Source organism: Oryzias latipes, chromosome 24, assembly GCF_053564925.1.
Source record: "Oryzias latipes strain Hd-rR chromosome 24, Olatipes_Hd-rR_3.1".
NCBI classification, from domain to species: domain Eukaryota; kingdom Metazoa; phylum Chordata; class Actinopteri; order Beloniformes; family Adrianichthyidae; genus Oryzias; species Oryzias latipes.
Window position 1 is genome coordinate 12902143 of NC_136260.1, and position 22084 is coordinate 12924226.

The 22084-nt window shown below is 39.2% G+C and overlaps 1 protein-coding gene across 9 annotated transcripts in view; it reads right to left on the bottom strand.

Moving 5' to 3' along the window:
- Positions 1–22084, bottom strand: part of LOC101157827 (pleckstrin homology domain-containing family G member 3) — a 33591-nt gene that overhangs the window by 4421 nt on the left and 7086 nt on the right. For 2 of the 9 annotated variants that reach the window (XM_078942661.1, XM_078942663.1), the window contains 15 exons: positions 11383–11837; positions 9243–9343; positions 9086–9155; positions 8953–8999; positions 8014–8164; positions 7714–7845; positions 7359–7406; positions 6570–6752; positions 6408–6500; positions 5572–5658; positions 4193–4226; positions 4016–4105; positions 3907–3939; positions 2580–2590; positions 329–400 (listed from right to left, as the gene is read on the bottom strand). In XM_078942661.1, coding sequence (XP_078798787.1) covers positions 329–400; positions 2580–2590; positions 3907–3939; positions 4016–4105; positions 4193–4226; positions 5572–5658; positions 6408–6500; positions 6570–6752; positions 7359–7406; positions 7714–7845; positions 8014–8164; positions 8953–8999; positions 9086–9155; positions 9243–9343; positions 11383–11837 — 1607 coding nt within the window. Of the gene's footprint in view, positions 1–328; positions 401–2579; positions 2591–3906; positions 3940–4015; positions 4106–4192; positions 4227–5571; positions 5659–6407; positions 6501–6569; positions 6753–7358; positions 7407–7713; positions 7846–8013; positions 8165–8952; positions 9000–9085; positions 9156–9242; positions 9344–11382; positions 11838–14351; positions 14409–16235; positions 16474–22084 lie in introns of those variants that run through there. The other 7 variants (XM_078942662.1, XM_078942664.1, XM_023952908.2 and 4 more) reach the window with 6 other exon arrangements.

The window sequence follows — 22084 nt, forward strand, 5'->3', positions numbered from 1 at the left end:
CTTATGAAAAGTGTTTCCAGTCACAATGATTTGAATAAAGTAATGCAATTTTAAGATGAGTTTTCTTGATACATGTCCTTCAACATAAGAAAAATGCCACAAGAACATGGGAAACCACAAATTTCATCGGATTAGGACTTTAAAGAAATTTGACAGTTTTTTATGACCAAATCTTTGCCAATTTAAACTGGTGACATGTTATATAACAAAAATGACCAAAGCAGGTTTACGGAGCATTTCATTAGTTGGTTCCAAAAAAGCTTGGTTTATATATATATATAAAAAAATACAGTGGGAGGCAATGTAAGACTTGAGCTAAACTGGTTACCTGCTGAGGCGTTGCCTCCTCTGCAAGTTGACCACTTCTTTTGGTTGATAAGTTTCTGTCTTTGTCTGCCTCCTTGAAAAATAAAAATAAAATAAAAAAGAGAACATGTTCATTAAAAAAAAAACTATGGAAACATATAGGCTATATACAGTTTGCATTATTTAAAAAGAACACAAACACATCACTATTAAAAAAAGGAAAAGCGTTCGTGCTCCATTTATGGGTTAATCTGCATAACTAAACACTATACCTCCATGACCATTATTAACATTCTCAAGGGTGCAATTTCTTTTCACAATTGTAATAATCTTACATAAGTAAACTCCAAAACAAACCACAACAATAACAATTCTTTCTTATGCTTAGCCCAACTGCGAGATAAAATAAAAGGCAGTTCCACAACATGAGTTGACCGTTTGTCACAGCATTATAGACTCACTATTTTATACAACATAAGCAAACAGCAAAACCAAAATAAAAAAAATAAAAAGGGGGCGGCGTAACAAAACTGAGCCAGAAAAAACTCAAACATGCTTGTACCTTAATGAGCAGGAGTTAAGATCAAAGCCAGAGGCTTCACAAAACAATACATGCATGAAACTGTAAAAAAAAAGGTAATAAAAAGCCAAACCAATGAGTTCATTAAAGGAACAGTGTTTTGGGATTTTCCATCTCTGTGATTTTAACTCAGAGCGACACTTAAGCGAGAGTTAAAGACAAAAGATGTGTAATCGAAGAATTTTGGTTGTACAGAGTAAAACAATGAAGTTTTTATTTTATAAAAATGTGCACTAATATTAGAGTGGATCTAGTACCACACCCTGTGGTACTCCATATTAGTGAGCCAAGACAATGGATCCTAAAAATGAGAAACAGAAATATCCAATGATCCTTGCAATAACATTTCTAATATCCTTTGAAATTTAGATTTACAAGCTAAAAGTGACATATATAAAGAGTGACATATATAAAGAAAATTAAGAACAAAATCACATTTCTGAGTTTGTCTTTGTTCAAATTGCTGTGAACCAGGACATGAGAAAAAAAATACTGTTTGAAATAGAGCATATTTGTGATATAGAATCTACAAAAACTTGTCCTAAAACTGCTTTTACTGTCAGAATAAAGGAGGAAGAAGAGCAAACCGCATGGCAATTGAGCTTCTGAAATGTTTTAAAACTTTTTATTTATTTTTAGAACTTGGTAGATAGTACGTGGGATGCACACATGAGGTGTAGTCCTCACTAGTGCATGTCGTCTCACAGTGAGAGGGTATTGGTTCAAATCCTGTCCGGGTGTTGTAATGTGGCGCTGCAACAGACTGGTGACCTGGGATAGTTGGGATAGGCTCCAGCATCCCTGCAACCCCAAAAGGGATTCAGCGATTTTGGATGGCTGGACACACATATGTTAGCTTAGTACCAGCGCACCTGTTGCTTTATCAATTCTCAGGAGCAGGACATTTACCCAGAATTCCAATCTGTGGACTGAAATCAAAATAGCTAACATCGTCAGAGTTATGGGATTGCCTTCATGCTGACCTTATGCAAATTTCCTCCACATGTTATGCACTAAGGAAAGAAAAGTAAATGCCTGATTTCTGTGACCTTTTTGTCCGTGCAGAGATTGTAACCTTCTGACCAGAACTGAGCATGTCAGACTGTTCCTTTAGGTGAGCATTTCCATGCAGCACGCCTGCAGTTAGTCGCATGCATGAAGCTTGTGCAGAGTTACCCAACAGCAGCTGGAGTTGCGGCCTTTAACCTTTTAGTGGGTTACAGGGCTGGAGGAGATGAAGACCAGGCTGGCAGCAGAAAGCCTCACCGTCCCCGCAGAGGAAAGGAAGGCCTGGACCGTGTAGTGCCAGCAGGAGATGGCAGCCAGCACAGAGCTGGCAAAGTCCTCTACCTGCTCATCCTCCAGCAGAAACTCTCCCTCCTCTTCTTCTTCATCGCTGCACCTCAGCTGCAGTTCATGTGAGTCCTTCCCACCGCCCAGCTCTTCCTGCTCTTCCTCATGGACGAGCTGGTCGCCGTCAGACTCCCCCAGGCTGCTGGAGTCCAGCGTGCCGCTACTTTCAGCGAGCCACAGTGAGCACCCGCCGCCTTCACCGTCCGAGAGCTGCATGACGGCACACGCTGCTCACCCCGACTGTTTTTACCCACCGCTTCCTAACTTTTGCAGCTGGTTTACAGACTAGACAGGACTACTTTCAACACAATGATTTCCCAGCCAGAGTTCGGTTTCTTACCTCTTTAGATGCTGAGGGTTCCCCATGTGTAATGGCAGCAGAGGAAGAGGAGGGAATGACGTGATCCGGAAAACACAGAGGAGATGTTTGTTATTATTAAAGAAATTGGAAAGTGTCGTTACACTTATGAGTGCTTAGACATATTTAGACATTTAAAGTATTTCTCCATTCCATTAATTCTGCATAAATTCATGTGAGAAATAAATACAGGTGAAGCAGAGGTTATTTTCTTCTTATTTATGACTTTTATCTGATTTTTTAATCTTTAAAGAGCCACTTTGATCATCTTGTGGTGTCTTTTAATTATGATTATGCTGTTTTTATCCAAAATCAAAAATCATGTGTCGTTTTCTAGGACGCAGTTTCTGTAAAGTGGCAGTAATTTATTAGAAATTCACTCCTGAGTTATGGACGGGACTGTTGGTGCAGGGAAACCCCGCCCCCTTTTCCCTCGGAGCAGGGAGCTTGTGGCCCGCCCAACGTATTTTCTATTTCACAAATAAGTTTTTTTTCTAACATTTTTTTTCTTTTCAGCTCTTGAATTACAACAGTTTGAAAAAAGTAATTTATTCATTTAATTTCCTTTATATATGTCCTCCATTATAAGAAAATGTGACAAAAACACTAAAAACACTACATTTGATGAACTCAGACTAAAAATGCTCATTTGGATACATTTAGTAATTTTACCCAGATGGATGTACTCAAAGATGAAGGTTTTTAGCATTTATTATTCGTTTCAATTGTTGATTTTATTTTCAAGCTATTTTTTAGCCATGTCAAATGTCTGCAACATTTTTCAGAAGATCCTTGATTGTTAACTTTTTTTTACTTTCACTCTAAATTCTGATTGTAATGGTTCAATTCACAAAAAATGAAAACAAAGAGACTAAATGCTTTTCTTTTGAAAATCTCATAATAGGGATTATAGTTATCTGAACAAAATGAGATTTGATCATTAAGAATTAACTGAGATCCATTTCACAGCTTGTTATTGTCCACCAGCTGGTGCTATTTTCAAATATTTTCCACTTTCTCCTCGATGTTAAAATATACTATTCATGAATAAATGTGGCTCTTCAAAGTTGCCATAGTACATAAGCACATTATCTCTGTGCAGTCAAAGAAAAACATTTTTTGAGAGAATAAGAGATAAGAGATATTTATGCTACATTTTCTTGTTCTTGTTTTTTTTTTTTTTTTTACTTAATTCTAAGTCTTTTTTCCTCTCTGCTGTCAGTTGCTATGGTGACAAACAAATTTCCCACGTGTGGGATCAATAAAGTATCTCTGATTCTGATTCTGATTAAATAAAAAACAATTGTACCTTTGCCGTTTTTTTGCATTTTTTTGTTGGCTTCTGTAAAGACAAGAAAATGTTTCAAACATGTATTTAGCAGTAATGAATAATCATTGTAATTCGATGTGATGGTTACCAGTATGGAAACGGCCTTGACGAGCTTCGTCAGACTGCGAGTTACCAGCTTTCTTCAGACGTTCAGGACTGAACCGATACTTGGATGGATCTGCAAGAAAAATATGAATTCATCGGCACCAACACACTAAAATTACACCAAAGGCAAATTAGGCACTGACACATTGTTTTCACTCACAGATGGAGTCCATCTCCAGAATGGCCTCTTTTGCCTGCAATAAACAACAATAAGATTTTTTTCTTTGCATATTATGGAAGTCCCTGCTGGTGCGAATTTGAACTATGCCCTGGTTGGAAATCAGGCCAGATCATGTAGTTTCAGACTCGATTGAAATTGGATGTTGCACCCTGATCAGGGATCAGGTGTTTATTTTATTATTATTATTATTATCAACGCTATATATTTCATGCTTATTATTAAAGATTAATACTCTACATCAGTGGCCCCCAACCTTTTTGTCACCGCGGACCGGTACAACGCAAGGCACGTTTACCGCGGACCGGTGGGGGGGTGGGGGGTTGAGGTGCAACGCAAGGTGTGTATCACGTGATGTTTGGTGTCTCGACTTTGACGTGCGTTAAGTGTTACGGATGTAACAGAGAGAATCCGGTCACTTTTCAAAATAAAACGTTTTTTTTAAAAAAAAACAATAAAATGGAAATTATTTTTTCTTTCTGTGCGTCCTGGTGCCAAAATTTCCCTACCGGTCCGCGGCCCGGTGGTTGGGGACCACTGCTCTACATCATGATCATGAACGGATCACAACAGAATACAGCATATAGTTTGAGCAGGAGGCGCACAAAAACGGTTCAGTAAAATATCCAGATGGGGGTTTTGGGGCTCAATGACTCTTTTAATAAACGTTTTAAACTGACAGCAAGTCTCTCTTGCAACTAAAACAAGGACCTAAAAGATTGGGTTTTTGTTTCTTTTTAATGAGAATGACTCTCTCCGTGGTGCTGACAGAGAGATGGCGGTGAGACGGCTGCTAGGGGACCGTCTACAAAGTGCAAGCCCCAGGAAAAAGTGATCCCCAAAAAACAAAAAACAACGTCTCGAAAGCAACCTAAACTAATAAATGCTTACATTGATACGAGCTAGTCAGGGAAATTCATCATCATATTCATGCAACAACAATGTTTTGGGAAGAAAGTCATTTTTAAGACGTTTTAATGGAGATATGAATAACAATCCAAAATGTTCAATAGTTCTGATGATACTAACGCTACAGCCACCAAACTTTCTCACATGACTAACTTTGATCTATTTTTCCTAATTAACGGTTAACTATTTATTTAGTTAATAGTTAAACTATTTTTACTTAATTGTTCAAGACATTTCCAAAGATGCTCTATTTAAGTGTTTAACGATAAAATAAGGTTAACAAAATAAAAATAGGGACCAGCCTTGATCTGTTTATTACATTTGTTGATTTTTTAAATGAGTTACAAAAGTACCGGATCAGGACTCAGGATCAGAAGATACTCAAAATCAAACGACTCGGAATCGGAGTGGGGCCATAAAAACCTGAATCCTTAATTTAAAGCCTGACTGACCTTTTGAGGGATGACAGCATGGTGGTTTTCCACAATGATGCGTTTGATATGATGAGCCCAAAGTTTTTTCTCCTCCACTGTCTTGGCCTGCAAACCACAAAAAAGAGGACATTTCACAACAGGAGATATAAACTAAAATCTGGCTTCAAGGGTTAGTAGAAAACTTTTATATCTATGTCCACTCTTAACTGAACACAATCGGATTTTTTTTTGGCAAATGAAAAAACTTTTTCTGTTCTGAAAATTAAAGTTTTTTTCTTTTTAAAAATGTATCTGGGTTGATTCCTCCCTGGTCTCTAAAGGAGTGCAGCTAAACAACCCCCCTTGGTCTTTAAAGCAGGGCAGTCTTTCTTAGAATTTTCTCATTTGCTCCTAGCAATTTGTTCATGTTTTTGTTTGAGGTCAGATGAAAAACACTCACTCCAAACAACCTTGCTGCCTCCCCAACAGAGAAGCCTACACAGGATTGGCCAACCCTGCCGTCTAAGAAGTACCACCACATTCTCTGCTGTACTTGATCTTGACTACTTAGTTCATCTTGCTTCTGTCTGACAAAAACTGACCCGATCCAACTAATAAGCTAAACAAAAAGCATGTAAAAGCAGGGTGGTAGATCCTAAAGTATCAGAACTGAGCTTAACTGATCTAACAGGATGTATGTGAGGTGGTGAAATGGTCCTAAAATCCAGAGCTTGATTTACAGCCCCACTAATCAGTCCTACCCAAAGACAGAAAAATCCGAAGGAAGAAATGCAACTTTTTTGAAAAGAAAAACATGGACGATCATTGAGTTTCCTAAAAGCTCTTCCTGACATCACTTCAAACTACAGACTCACCTGAACAGTGTAAGGCTGTTTAGGGTTTTTGTACTTTGTGACACTGAAGCTCAGGGAATCTTTGGCGCTCTCAATCAGCATCAGAGTGGTGCACTGAAAAACAAACACAACCATGAAGCCAGTCTGTCAGTCTTTAATAATCTTTGCTTGTTTGTTACTTACAGGTATGTCCGTCTTGTAAACGTAGTGTTCTCCACGGCGTTTGGTAAAGAGCAGCATGCGGTCGAACAGGAAGAGTGTTCTCTCGTTTTTGGCCCGATGAACCTTGAAGGTCCCCTCCAGAACCAGTTCTCCATAGGAAGCCAGATCCGGACCTTTCCAGTTCAGCAGCAAGGACTGGACCTCCTGCGGCCGGAAGACAAGATGTTAGCCTTCCTTTTGTATGTATTTAAGTCAACATCTTAAAACTCTAGACTTAATTAGGTTTTATTTTAACTTTGCAAAAGGTTTTCATTTTTCCAACATACTTTTTCATTAAAAAGAACAATTCCAATAAATACCATATTTTCTGGACTACAAGCCTGTTACTACCATATTGCTGCCGCGACACAGGCGGAAGAGAAAAGAGTGTGGCGACCTGGGGGTTAGCCCCGCCTTAAGCCCCTAAGAGTCATGGGAAGTGGGGAATCGTGGGGGTAAATTTCCTCATCATAACTGAGGGATGTAATGTTAATTATATGGTTACTGTTATTTACTACTGTTATTTTATGTATGATACCTCAATTATCAATAAGTAAAAAAATAAAACCATAACTGAGGAACCTGTGAACAGAAGCCACGTGCATGCTGTTTGGTAGATGAGGGTATCTTTAATTGCATGGGCCAACGCTATGCTGACTCCTCCCACTGTGAGACTGTAAGATGTCTCAATTTTCAGAGTCAGGATAGTTAGTGTCAAGTTCATCGTGCTAGTAACTACATGCGGCTTGTATATGCAAGAAATTAACACACCTCCTGTAATTGCGTGGGTGCGGCTTGTACACAGGTGCGCTTTATAGCCTGGAAAATACGGTAATTAGTTTTTTTAACCCTGTTAATTGTTCTTCTAAATCTGGACTTCAAACAAAAACTGGAAGAAATACTTTAAAGTGACAGTGACCAAATTTTTTTCCCCCCAGCTATTTTGAGTAATATTTAATGTATAATAGTATAAAAGCAATTGTAATAAGTTTACATTTGCTGTTTACTTTATATTTGCAAATATATGCATTCAATCTAATTTGATTGGAATACAACAGAATTATGCAAACAGGATGTGGAAAGGCGCATTATGCGCACATGAAAATCCAGCATGTTTTTGGTTGACCTGCAGCCGAACGGCATGCTCGTGCTTCCTCTTCATGTCGTTGATGTACCAGGCCACCCCTGTCATGGTATTGATGGCCTCCTCCACATCCTCGTAACCTTCCTCTTCAGGGTCAAAATGCTTTGCGATCTCCTGAGCGACATTGGCAAAGAGTACGATGAAGTTCACATAAACTAAAGGTTTATTTCCAATAAGGAGGAAAAGTCTGGTTTTATGCAGACGATATTGTTGTTTTTATGCAAGTGCTAAAAAACAGGCTGTAACTACAGAACTATTCAAAATTGGAAGAAAATCACATACTTGAAGCAACAAGTGGTATTTAAGGATCCTTTGAACTGGTTTGAGTAGGTAAGAACCCAGAGGTAGCGTGCGTTTTAATGATGCCTGGCGGTCTCTAAAAAATTGGGCTGTTGACTTATCCCTTAAACATTCTGTTAGTGCTGCGACAGAGCTGAAAAATATAAAGAAAAAAAAGAAAAGAACATACAAAAGTGAGTGCAGAACAGCTTGAAACTATGAACATGAAACAAAAAAGTCCTCAACAGAAGAGCCTAGAGCAGCTCTAACATGTCAAAAAGAAATAACACATCTAGGTTAAGGGGAAAAAAAAACTGGTGTGATCAGTGAGTAATGTTGAATATGGAGACAACAGGCGAGAGAAGAAGGGAAATCCAGATGGGAAATAGGTCAAAACAACCAATGAATCCCTGTAAAAATGGGTAACTAATAAATTTACAAATAACAAACAATTATAAAAAAAATGAATTAAAAGATAATGAAACGTAAAGCAGTTTTAACAGTAAACCTAGACAAAAAAAATAATGTGCAGATCTACACAAAGAGGAAGCAGGTCTAAACAACCAGAAGAGAGGTGTAAATAAACGAAACCAGGCGTAAAACAAAAATCAAGGGTAAAAGGAAAGAAAGAAGATGGGAACAAAAAAAATAGGTGTAGACAAAAACAACAGGTTAAAACAAACAATAAATAAAGTGTAAATAGAAAAAAAAGATGTGTAAATGAACAAAAAACACATTTAAACATAAAAATCTGGTGTATACAAGCGAGAAAAATGCAGTTTAGTGAGAAAGAAAGCTGGTGTAGGCACATAAAACTGAATGAAAAAAGAGAGAAAACATATATGATAAAATTGAAACCAAGTGTAAATAAAAGTAAAACTACGAATGAACAATCAGAATTGAGACATGAACATGGGGATTTAAAAGTTTTCCGGCTCTTACTTCGGGTAGTTGGTGCAGTACTGAGTGTAGATGTCAAAGTATTCCCTCTGAAACCAAAAGAAATCGGATGAAATTTTCACTGTTTCACAATGACAATGTGATTAAACTACATCCTTAACACATTATCACTAACCTTTTCGACAAAGCACCTGGCAATTGCAACAGGGTCGTTTTCACACATGTCAAGGTCCTGCAGCAGCTCACTGTGAACAACAGGTAGCATACCCCATTATCCCCAAAAAACCTGCTTTTCTTTTTAACCAAAGCTTTTCTGATAGTTTAAAACTTACTTGTTAAACGCATAGATGTCTGTTATGTTCCCAAAAAGAGCACAGACCTGGTCGGGATGGATCAACTGTTTAGGATGATCAATGATGCAGGCCAGATAATCCTGGAAGGAGAAAGAACAGGAAGTTAAAACCAGATGAGTAGGATCTCATTTGATAAATTTACATGGTTAAATCCTCAGCTCTCCAGATTTCTGGGTAAGGATGTGTGATAAACTGTTAAAGCGTTCGTTACAACTGCTCTTCAATACGGGATGTCTGGGGGCAATAAACGGGCAAACCTGTATGGGGACGCAGGTGGCCTGCACGACATAGCAAGGTTGTAGACGGCTCTGTGAACCCGAAGACAGAAAATGTTCATGTCCATTAGTTTTTATGGTAGGGCTGCACGATATGAGGAAAACTTGCGATATTAGTGATCAGCATTGTGATGACGATATAACTTGCGGTACATGAACAAATAGCAAAACAACCACAAACATTATTGCCATTTAAAAATGATACTCAAATGACCATCATCCACATAGGAGGCCAACATCTAACATCAAAGGGCTCCATCCGATTGGTCAACAACGTGCAGGCGTCCATTTGATTGGTCAAATGCATAAATGGATTTATTTGATTAGTTAAATACTTGAAGCTGCCATAACATTGTTTTAGCACATTTAAGGTAACCATTTATTGTAATTATCGCCGTCTTTTGGGATATGCATATTGCACAGGTTGATATTGCGATAATGATTAATTTGCGATTTATTGTGTAGGCCTAGTTTATGGTCATCCTGTGGGCGACAACTCATAACAAACACTTATAAAACAGGTAAGGTTAAGTAAGTGAGACGCAGGTGATCCCCTCCAAACCCTGTGCACTGTGCAAGGAGCCCATCAGGGCTTTTCACGTGATAAGTGCGTCCTCTGACTGTTAGAATTTAGACAATCAGCGTGTGGTCTGTGTAGGCATCCTAAGTACGTATAATGTGCACACTCAATGAATGCAGCATTTTAATGCGGTGATTAAGGGGCCAGCATGCACACCTTAATAAAACCTAGAGTGTGGCATAAGCGTACTGTACGACAGCATCATCCCGTACGTCATAAATGGGATGCGAAGATTATGCAACGAATCGACTTACATTCCTACGATCCAAGCAAATCGATCGACAAATCAAACTATACCATTATAAAATCGTTTCAAAATGAAATAAATCGATCTATTTTCGACTTTGGAAAATACCACTTGGATTGAGGCAGAGTACAAGTATAATGTAAACAACCAAGTACGATCACAATGGACAACAGACGTGTGATGATGCAGCAAAAACTGATCAGTCCATCATTCCAGTCCAATATGTGGAAACACTTTGAATTTAGCAAAGACATGTGATCACATAGTGTGGCATAATGGTCAAATAATGTTCCCTTTGGATTATTTGGATGTGGAAAAACAACAGTGGACTAACTTTAGGAAACTAAAATAAGAATAGATTTGCAATTAATTATTGTTAACTTCTTTGTTTGTACAAATATTTAATTTACACCTGATTATCTTGTAAGAAATACAGGGAATCTGGAAAACTTCACCTGCACTGTTCAGTATCCAGGTATTTATCTGAGTCACAATGGTTGAAGTTTTGGCTAAAATGAACCAATATCGGTTATGAATCGTATCGTCAACCACAAATTATGAAATAAATTGAATCACTAAAATAAATCGTTAGACCCCTAGTTTTAACTTTACTGATGTGGTCACTTTTGTTACAAAATATTTATACTACTTACAAATAAATTAAAATGTTCAATTAAAGCCCTCATCTTTCAAAAGTAATTTCTAAAATATATATATGTGAAAAGAGTTGACATCTACTTATTGTTTTTCTACATCCTTTTTCTTTCTATGATTTTAATGCCCAGCTTGAGTTCTGCTTCTTGTATTGCCTCAAGTCTCTGTGCAATCCTGACTGATGGATAAGCAGGTAATCCTGCTTAACCAGTTAATTATAGCCGGCTGTGATGAGTCGCTGGCAGGTCACTCTCTCACACTGGTGTGTGTGTGTGTTTGTGTGTACTCCACTTGTCCTGTCCAAAGTCCCGATCCACCTCTAGCTCTGTCATAGGCAAGGTTGAGAGGCCTTCAAGGTCTCACCTCCACAATGATGAGCAGATCTCTGACATACATCCTCTCCGTTTCGATGATCTCCATGATGACCCGATCGAGGTAGGTCAGATTGGGGTTGGGTGCCATGGTGGCTCTGATGAAGGGCGAGGCGGACTGCCTGCGATTTGAGGAACGGTTCGCTATCCACGCTTTGTTGTTGTTGTTTTGGTTGTAAATGAATGTCTTCCTGTCCTCCCCTCCAGGCTCAGGACTCAGCCCCTCAGTGTCGGCTTTGCCCCCACCGGGGATTTGGTTCTGGTTCAGTTCTGGGCTTGAAGATGTGGCAGAAAGCTGAGGGGGGGCGATGTTGTCATCGCTGGAAGAGCATGTTATTTGGCTCAGCGGTCGCTGGCCCGGCGGCGGCGGCTCGGATGAGTTGTAGGGTGAATCTGAAGAAGCGCGCTCATCACTGCTGATGGAGGCGGTGGACAGGCGGGAGGATTCTGAAGAGAAAGAGAATAATTCTGTCACTAAAATGGATCCTTCTGCTTAAATGCAACAGTAACACCAACCATCACAGCAAACTGATTCTCAAGAATAGAATTGCTCAAGCTCGTCTAACAAATATTTGACCACAGATTTAGGCTACAACAGCAGCTTATTTAGTTATTAAAGACCCACTTAGATGAAAATCACGTTTCTGGTCGTTCTAATTAAAAGACCACTGGGAACGCTTTTTAAATAGTTGAAAAGATGATCAAAGTGGGTCTTCAAGTTCAACATAAACTCTGACCAGGAAAAGAAAAAAACTACAAAACCTTTATTTCACTAGTCCTCTGTTTAATGGTGGGACATGTTGTAACTTTTTGGGGATCTCTACGTCTTCTGCATTGCTTGAGAGCTGGATTTTTTCCTCCTTGTTCTGCCTAGACCTCTCTTTGACATTTACACTTATATACATACATTTCAGAGTTCTATTGTTGGTAAACTGAGACGCTGGAGTTCAGGTGAGATTCACAACTGCCAAACAAATTGGATGATCTGAGGACATGAACTCTGGTAAGACCTAAGATGCCAGAGTGAATGCACCGGAAAGATGCTGGAAGAAAGTTCAGATGATCCACGGGACAAAAAATATATATAATTTTAAACATCCACTCAGATGATAATGTTTTTTTTTGGTGTTTTTAACCTGTTGGTGTGGCATTTTTCTGATGATGGAGGACAAATGTTAAGAAAATTAAGTTCCAAATTGCATTTTTGAGTATTTGTTTAGATTGTTTTCACTAGGAGTCGAAAAAATATGCTGTTAGAAAAAGAGCTTATTTGTGACATAGAAAATACGTTGGGCAGGCCACTAGCTCCCTGGTACAAGTTCTCAGCAACAAGGGGAAGGGGGGGAGAGGTTGCTCTACGCCATCAATTCCATCTCAGAGGTGAATTTCAAAGGAACTCTGGAGAAACAACGTTCCAGAAAACGACCGTTTTTCTAGGTTTTGGGATAAGGTAGAGAGCTTAGTCCGCACCATTGACTGTATATGAGAACTAGACTGAGCGAGTAGAAAATGACTAACTTCTGGTTCAATTTAATCGCCGCTTTACCCAATATGGACACCGCCTTATTTGAGCTAGACCATGTCCAAGTCATTCAGTCTGAGTCATCGTTTCTAAGGCAACCACGCTCGCCAATAAGGTGTGAGCTTGTTAGAATTCCACGCCCCTACCACTTGCAAGCAGTTTCAGGAGAAAATGTCAATAAAGCCCTCTCTGGCTTCTTGGAACCAGCGGGTACTTCCTAATTAGAGCACCAGGGGGGAGGAGTCACTCAATTCACTTCTCAGAAACAGTCAATCTGCACCAAATACTTCTTATTTCATTTATTTATTTTTAGATGGTCTACTTAGTAGGAGCTCCTCTGAATTTTGGTCCACCTGAAAGCAGTGGTCTATGTTTAATTGTGCAGTTCAGCGACAGTGTAACGTAAAGCCGATGTGAGCTTGGAACTAACCAGTAAATGTTATTTAAAAAAAAAGAAAAAGAAAAACGGGGATTGGTCCTCTAAAGTGAACAAGTAAAGGCCCCTCTCTACTTTTTTTCACCTGATTTATATCCTGGTGTTGATGTTCACACTTGCGGCGCTGATATTAGCCAAAACAAACCTGCTCAAGGTTCACGTGAAAATGGAGTTCAGATGAGCTAAAAGAGGAAACTATCCAAAGAAACCAGCTTGGACCAGTTTCCACCCTTGGACTTGGACAGGTTGAACACCATTAGGTTTGCTTTCAATGTTTTGTCTAAAAAAGTCCTCCCACTCGCTGTTAACAGACAAAAGTTATGTCTGAGTGGATGAAGCAATACTTGAATCTTCTGACTCAAAAATGCTAGGCATGTGAACATCTTATCTTCTTATCTTTGAAAGTAAAGAATCATTAAACCTTTCTAACATTCACAAATAGCCCTGGGAAAGCCTGCTTTCTACATGAAAGTGAAGGATATAGTCTGCCACAATGAGGAAATGAAGCATCAACAGTCACCATATAAATCATTAGAATTTCCCATATTGATCCAACCAGAAACGCCTGTGTGACTAAAGACGATCAAGAACATGCACAGAACACGGCCAACATTAGAAATTACTGTTGATTTGTAGCATGAGTAAAGGACAAAACATTCACAGGTTTTGATTTGAAGCTTTTTTTATTTCTAAATCATTTTCTGGAATACAAGACTATATCAATCCATTTCTGGTCCTTTTTCATCTAAACAGAACTCTTGTTTTCTTCAGCACGGCAGGTTTTTAAACTGAAATGAGCTTTTTCAGTAAAGTCAAACATACAGAACTATTTTTACCTTAACTTATTTTACATCCCAACAATAGGTTTGCCTCGATTTAAATCAAAGTGAAGGAATCAGTGAGTGATCATCAAGATTATTATTGTTATTTTTTTTAGAATCAGAGCCGTTTATCCATCCGATTAGATTGGATGTCGGTTTGAGGTGGAAGATCGTGAACATACCGCCGTCCTTCGAGGGTTTAGACCAAAACCTATATAGCAGAGGCACAAGTAGTCCGTCTGGGACACAAGACACAAAAACAATTGTTCAATCAAAAAAAAAACATTCTCAAGGGTCTTTTAACAATATTAAACAGAGACTCCTAAGGTTTCTGCAAAATAAAATAAAAAATAATCCCCAACAATGTGTTGCTAAAAATCTCTTAAAGCTAAGTTATCAGGAACTGTACTCAGAGACCTACTCCAATGAAAATAAGGTTTCGGGTGTTTTGGACATGTTTTTGTAGTATTTTTTCTGAAGATAAAGGACATATATGAAAAAGATTAATCTCACACTTGCATTTCTGAGTATTTATTTATTCAAATCATTGACGAGAAAATGCCTTTTTTTTTTAAAAAAGAGTGTTTTTGTGGTGTAGAAAATACAGTGGGCGGGTCACATGCTTCCTGCTCTGCTCCGACCTGCCATCTGGTCCTAATAATGTCCGGCTGGATGGCTCAAATTGTGCTCACTATTTCTGTTGCACCGGTAATGTTTGGTTTAGGGTGTGACGGACTGTAAGCTGGCGTGAAAGCATGTAAACAGACAGCTCTCAGCAATGATAAGGGGAAGGTAAGTGGGGTAGTTCAACGCCAATGGTCCCACAACTCAGAGTCGAATTTCTAATCTCTACAGACACTAGAAAAACGACAAGTTTTTTTTATTTGCCTAAAAACGGCATAATTAAAATACCAATGGGAACTGCTAAGCATCAGCATCATGAAGCATAACCTGAACTGTGATATCTATTTTTTTATATCTATGAAATAAACTGATTATTGACAACATAATGTTGAGAAATCAGGAATAAATTATTTTTTTCTGAATAAATTATATTTCTTGGAACAATTTTTTTTTAAATATTGTCTTAGTACTTTTAGTTGCCTTGCATCTGCACAAATGTCCTTATATTCCCTGAAGGAAAATGCTGCAGATAACAGGGGGATGCCCATAAGCTGCTGACTACAATAAATGGAGATATAGCAAGTGAAAAAAATCAAAACTTCTGGATACACTGACTGATTCATCCTGAAATTAGACACTTTATCTACAGCTGTTTGACTACTAATTGGGTTTTAAAGAGGTTTAGCAAATCAATAACGTTTACAAGTAATAGTAAGAGATAGAAAATGTCTTGAAAAACCTGCAAACACTTTTCACTAAAAAAAAAAATTGTAGCAGAGTGTGGACCAAGGTTGCTCAACCATAATCTCTAAGATCTACCACCTATCGAAAAACTGTTGATGACAGAGGACCGGATATGCAAGAAACCTATCAGATCTACCGATCTTATTGACCAGGGTTGGGCAGCTCTGCAGGACGAAAACTATTTTTAAAAAATTAAACAATCCAGAACTTTTATTTTTCTAAGAATATCCTAAGAAAGAGGGTGCTAAAAAGTATGGTAAATTTGAGGTAGCTCTATAAACTTGAAAGGCCTTTTTGCTGTCTGTAAAGACCAAACTACAGAGACTCTAAACTCAACTGTCCAGCTATATGATTGTCTGTGTTCTGCAACAGCAGGAGGAAGAGGAGGAGGAGGAGGATATGTTTAAATGTAACCAGCTTCAAACACGGCTGTCCTTTGGCTGGCTGGCTTCCTGCCAGAGTGAAGTCAGAGAGGCGTTCACTGACCCAGCAGGAAAGGAGGGACCTTAAAGAGCTGATATGAGTCTGTGGACCAGTCAGAGCTCAGAGTTTACATTCAAATGTTTGAGAGGAGCACAACCTAGCCTAAGAGCACAAACTCTATGCAGAAAGTAGACGAAGTCAACTGAAAGCATCTTAAAAGTTCGTAACTAAAGAAATTTTACAAATTAGATGATCTATAAATGAAAAACACTCACCGAACCAGCGCCGGCCAAACACCAATCTGAGCCGCCGGTCATCACCTACACTCTTGAAGGAAATCTTCACCTCTTCTTCTGAACATGAACACCTCACAACAGCAACACCTCCTCTCCCTCCTCCCCCTCCCAGACTGCGCCCCCCGTTCCTCTGATACCCCATCGGCTCGCAGATGATCCCCAAAAAGCGCCACGCCGGAGGAGATTTTTATGACTTTAGGGACATTCGTTCAGCAAGGAAATGAAAGCACAGCTGAGGGTTCAACACCAAAAGAGAGGGAAGGAAAGGAGGAGGAGTTTTGGAAGGTGGGATCAAAAAAAAGAAAATCAAGGGAGAGGGAGAAACCCCACTTAGGAGGTGGAGGATTTCCTCAGTCGTGAAGAAAAAACAGTAGGGAGGAAGCAAGCAAACATCTCCCGAGATTCATTGTTTGTTTTTGTAGCAGCAGGGAGATCGACCCTGCTGGAGGATCTCCGTCTGTCACCTGGACAGGTGCTCTGCAAGCAGTCAGACAGGCTCTCAGAGTGACAAGCATTCGGACTTTGACCTGTTTTTGAATACTTTAATCCACATCTGAACCTTTTACAGGCGTGGTCAAATCCAGGCTAACAAACATTACGTTTGGAGCACAGGCAGAACCTACGTAAGAACAATTTTTCACTACCTGAATCAGCTCTACTGTGTGAAAAAAAAAGCATTTTGTAATAATTTGGAATATTTGTCTCTGGGACCTGAACTGATCACAAGTTAGAGAAAATGTGAGACAACTGAGGCGCTCATGCCAGCTACCCTTGATCATCCATCCATCCATCCATCCATCCATCCATCCATCCATCCATCCATCCATCCACTCATCTGTCCCAGATCCATCTGTCCATCCACACCTTTATCTGTCCATCCATCCATCACACATCCATCCATGTAGCTCACATCCATCTACTCATCTTTCCAACATCCATCCATCTATCCATTTATCTCACATTCATCCATCCACACATCTGTTCAATCATTAAACTACCCATCCAGGTCTTTCCATGCATTTATTGATCATCTGTCTGTCCCTTCATCCATCTATTTTTCCATCTGTCTGTCCTTCCATCCACCAATCCATCCCCACAGATTCTTAAACAAATGTTTTAATACTGTCATCAGTTTTAGAGCACTAAAATGTTCAGCTTAACATCTACTCTACTCTGCTGATTCTCTTCAGTTTTGTCGACGAAAGTCCTTTTAGAGGTGAATAATTTACATGATGCACTAATAAATATGCAAAATATTGTGAAAGCCCTACCATGTTACTGTTGGCTGCTGAAGGTTGGATACAAAATGATGTAACTGGATAAACATCCTGCACCTTCTCTTCTCTTACTGCTGTGGTCGCTAACCTTTTTACTTTGATTCTGACTGATTCAAAGGTCGACTGAACTCTGCAGGGGGACGGATGGGCTGAGAAGGCCCTTCACAGTGAGGAAGAGGAGGATGACATTTTAGTTTTAAAGCTGGGCATTTTATACGCGAATTAGAGGGGGGAATGAGTGTGATCGTTCAAAACTTCAACCAGGTGACTTTTTTTCTTTTCTTTTTTTTTTGTCTCCAAAATGGCCTAAAGAAACATTTATTCAAAGAAAAACTGAATAATGCTAAAACCCTCTAGCAGGTGTCACTGTTTCTGACTGCAGATGGAATATGTTCTGTGAAGATGAGCGACTCTCATGTTGACGGAAAACAAACAGTTTCTGCAGCTCGAGCAACGCCTCTTTCAGAGTCTTCACTGTTCTGGGTTTGTTTGTGCCAGAGCGCCTCTGGGGTGTGTCTGTGTGTGTGTGTGTTTGTGTGTGTGGGTGTTGGGGGTTGTCTTGACGCGTATAAAGGCCATCTGTTTTAAAGACACAACAGAGTTCTTCATGCCTGATATGTTGTCATGAAGTGACAGCAGACAAATCTATAGTTAGTCCACATGATGCTCATTTCGGGGATTTACAAATGTTCCCTTCTACTAAACAAAATGTGGATGTGATGTTAATGTATCACACATACTAGGACCAAAATGAAAATGAACAAAATAGAATAAAAATCACTGCAATTCATAAATTGAGGTAGAAATTGAATTCATTAGATCAATTTTCTGTCCTAAATTAGACATTAAAAGCAGAAAAAACATTGCCAGAGAATATAAACAAATAGATATACTGTATTGCATTACAGTGTAAATGCTGCAAGCTGAATGCGACTGCTGGAGATGCTGAAGCAGTTTTGTTCATGTCCAAATAAGAAGCTGAAGTTTGCTAAATCAAACAGGTTGAATAAATAGCTAAAAAACGCTGAAGCAACCCAAGTAAAGATAAGTTTAAGTGCCAAAATAGCTTAAAAATTAAGTATATTTCATTAAATTAAAGATGATTAATTTTTTTTTAAATATCAGTGGTGTGTTTCTTTGATTTGCAGATGAGTGGATCCAACAGAACACTACTTGAACCTTGTTCTGCCCACTGAACCTGTAATGTCTGACATCAGCCAACAAAATGAAGACGAAAGTGGGACGGACACAATGACAGGGGCACACTCTGTCTAACCCAACGACCTTCAATTATGGACAAGTAGACGGAAGAAAGTAAACATTTTAACATGAGTCCAACTGCCTGCCAGTAAGATAAAAACGCGTCAGTAATAATGCAAAACTTTGAGCTCTAATTACATCAAAACGTGAACAAATATTTTTTTTTCTTTCTTTTTGTTGAGAGGATTTTAGACTACAGCTGACATTCTGGGGATGTTTTCACAGGGAAGCAGTTCCTCTTCTGTCAAACATTTTTGTCCAAACAGCTCATACTGTGTGAACTGTCAAGCTCTTTCATAGCACTCTTCCAGATCTGCTAATCCATCATACTTGACTGACATTCCCGTGTGATGCAGTGTTGGACCAGAGATGCAGCAGCCACACCGTTCTCTGGTATGAGCTACTTCATCAGAGTTTGAATCTGTTTCACCTAAATGCGTTTGAGGCAGTTTAGCTCAGGCGGTAGAGCAGGTTGTCCAACAACCGAAGGGTTGGCGGATCGATCCCCTCTCTCCCCAGCCAGCTGTCGCCCCCCTGAGTGCAGCTAGTCTGCAGCTCACCGCTCCCCCTAGGAGACGGGTCAAAATGCGGAGAACATTTTCCCCATTGTGGGATAAATAAAAGTAAATTTTTTTTAAATAATGGCAGCAGTAACAATGACAGCTGTATGTGTTTGTGGTTCTTGCTGAATTACTTTCTGGAGTCTTTGTTAATGATGATAGCTTTTTTTAGAGACAACAATTATACTAAAAAAATGTCATAAATAGTTATTCTGATGTAATTCTGAGGACTCAGTGACTAACATCCCTACTTTTAGAGGAATTTAAACTATGCAGAAATGCAGCTTGGCAATTCCTAGTAAGTGCTTCTTTATAGCTCAGGAAGAGCTCTTATATTCTCTGTTTTTTGCTTTCAAGGTTGGAGAGTTCCCAGTTAAAAGTAGATCTGCAGTAATAAAAATACAACAGCTTCATTACAGGCCATTTAAAGTTTCAGTCAAAGCAAAGATTCAACTCAATCCCAGTATTGAGTTCTGTCAAAGCTTTGATTAAGCCCAAAGAAAGTCCAGCTGTGATCCAGTTAATAATAAAAGCTTCTTGTAAAACTCAGATATAGTCTGGATGAAACAATGTAACACAGCTGAATCAGCTCATTTGGTAGAAATATTTAGTTCAGGTATGGTCTTGTTTTGGTTCAGTTAAAGCCCATTTATGGCCAAAAACAAACACCACATTTAAAACACTGTTAAGGCCAACATGCAGCCCTGGCTTAGTCCAGCTAAAGTCCCGTTAAAACCCATTTATAGTCCAGTTATAAGGTAGAGCTCAGTTACAGCTCTGATTAACCTGCCAAGGCACTAAATTTCAGTGTAAAATGCTCCAAAAGACCCACTAAAGTATAAATGGTGTTTTTAACATACTCTTGTTGCACTTTTTTGATGATGGAGGACATATTACAACTGATTGGAGAGTTTTTTAATTTATTTATTTTTTCCACTGGTGTTTGTCTTTGTGTATTTTATTGTGCGGGGCTAACTTAATGTACTTTATTGTACGAATAGTGGTTGGTGTTTCTCTGCATTTGTTTTTGTTTTTATGTACAGCACCTTGAGCTGTCTTTCTTTTCATGAAAGGTGCTATATAAATAAAATTAATTTGAAATCTGAAATTTGATTGCCCTGCATCTGCAGTGCATTGATTTACAAGTCTTTTGCTTTTTTTGTGCCTGTAGATACACAAGACAATAAGATGCTGTTTCTCAATCACTAGTGCTGTGCAATAAAAAAAAAGAAAATCTCAATGACAAAATGTCAAAAATGTCAATTTAAGACATAAAACCTAGAAGATTCTCAAACAGCTTAAATTAGTTTATAACTCAAGACATTTACAGTCCAGTGAGATCATGTGATGGATCTCACTAAAAGTTGCGGTATTGAACGTCTTCAGCTGCAGTTCTTGTAAAGCCAGACCAACAAACCATTCACAGCCATGGCTACACTTCCATTGAAGCTGCTGAGGAACAGGTTTACTCAGGTGGTCAGGGATTTCACACCGAGGTGTGTAAAATACTTACAAAAATGTAATTTTTAGAGAAGTTGGGTGTTCTTTTGAAACTGAGTTTGCACTGCAGAATCATTTTAGACCCACTCACAGCATGATAATCAACCTCTTTCTGAAACCCACACATTCAATCAGCCGAAGTGACTCAGGCAGGAAGTACAAAAAACGCAGGTGAGTCACTTGTTAAGAAAATGCAGGTAAACAGTAAAAACTAGGAATTTCTACTCCGGCAGGCGAGTCAGAACTGCTTCAAGCCTGGAACGCCTCGTTCTGAGAACACTTTGTTTCCCAATAGCCTGCTAAAACAACAGCTCTGAAAATCAAAGTGGAGTAGGAGGATTCCACTGAAGGTCTTTTCATCAGCTACAGATATTAAAGCAGAGGCCTCAGAGGTGCTGGCAGCCAGGAAAGCGCACGATTTAATCTGAACTAATGAGGATGAAGCGGTGAAGTAATCCAGCACAACTAATAACACAATAACCTCCGCTCTGTTCCAGCCGACAGCAGCCAGTGCTACAGTGTCCGTGCATGTGAAGCCCACATGGTCGCTCTCTGCAGTGTGGAGATCATGTGACCTGAAGCAAAACACTCTACACAACTTTGATGCAAAAGGGAAAGTTGGGCAAGAGTTCAGAGGACAGTGTAGCGACAGTTACAGCTAATTCTACTGATAAGTCATGAACCACCTGCCAGAAACACAAACAGCACACCCACCTTTTATTACCTCGTGTGTTTAGTGCGTTTGCTCATTACGACATGTTTATTTAGGCCGACCTGAACTGCACAGTATCGGGTACTGTGGAGGAGCTGGAGATCAGGCCAGGATCTTTCTCCAACCTGACACTAAAGATGATAGTGTATATTTATACAGCACTTTTCTACATTGCTCTAGGGCCCAAACCGGTTCACAGTCAAAGTTTCCTTCATACACACATTCAAGCTCTGCTACCTTATGCCACATTCAGACTGGGCTCGGAAACACGTGTTCAAGAGACCACTCTCAATGGAAAGTCTATGTAAACACACACATATATGCGTTTCGGGCTACCGCATTCAAAACTCCCACATTAGTGCGTCGCTACGCACGTTTTTATCCAGCTCCAAAACGCGCAGTTAAACTAGTTGAACTTTGACCAATCATGGACTCGGATTTGGTAGTGACATATGGGTAGCGTCCTCCTTTTTCAAAACACAAAAGTGCCAACGGTTTGAAAATTGTTCATGAAGGAGA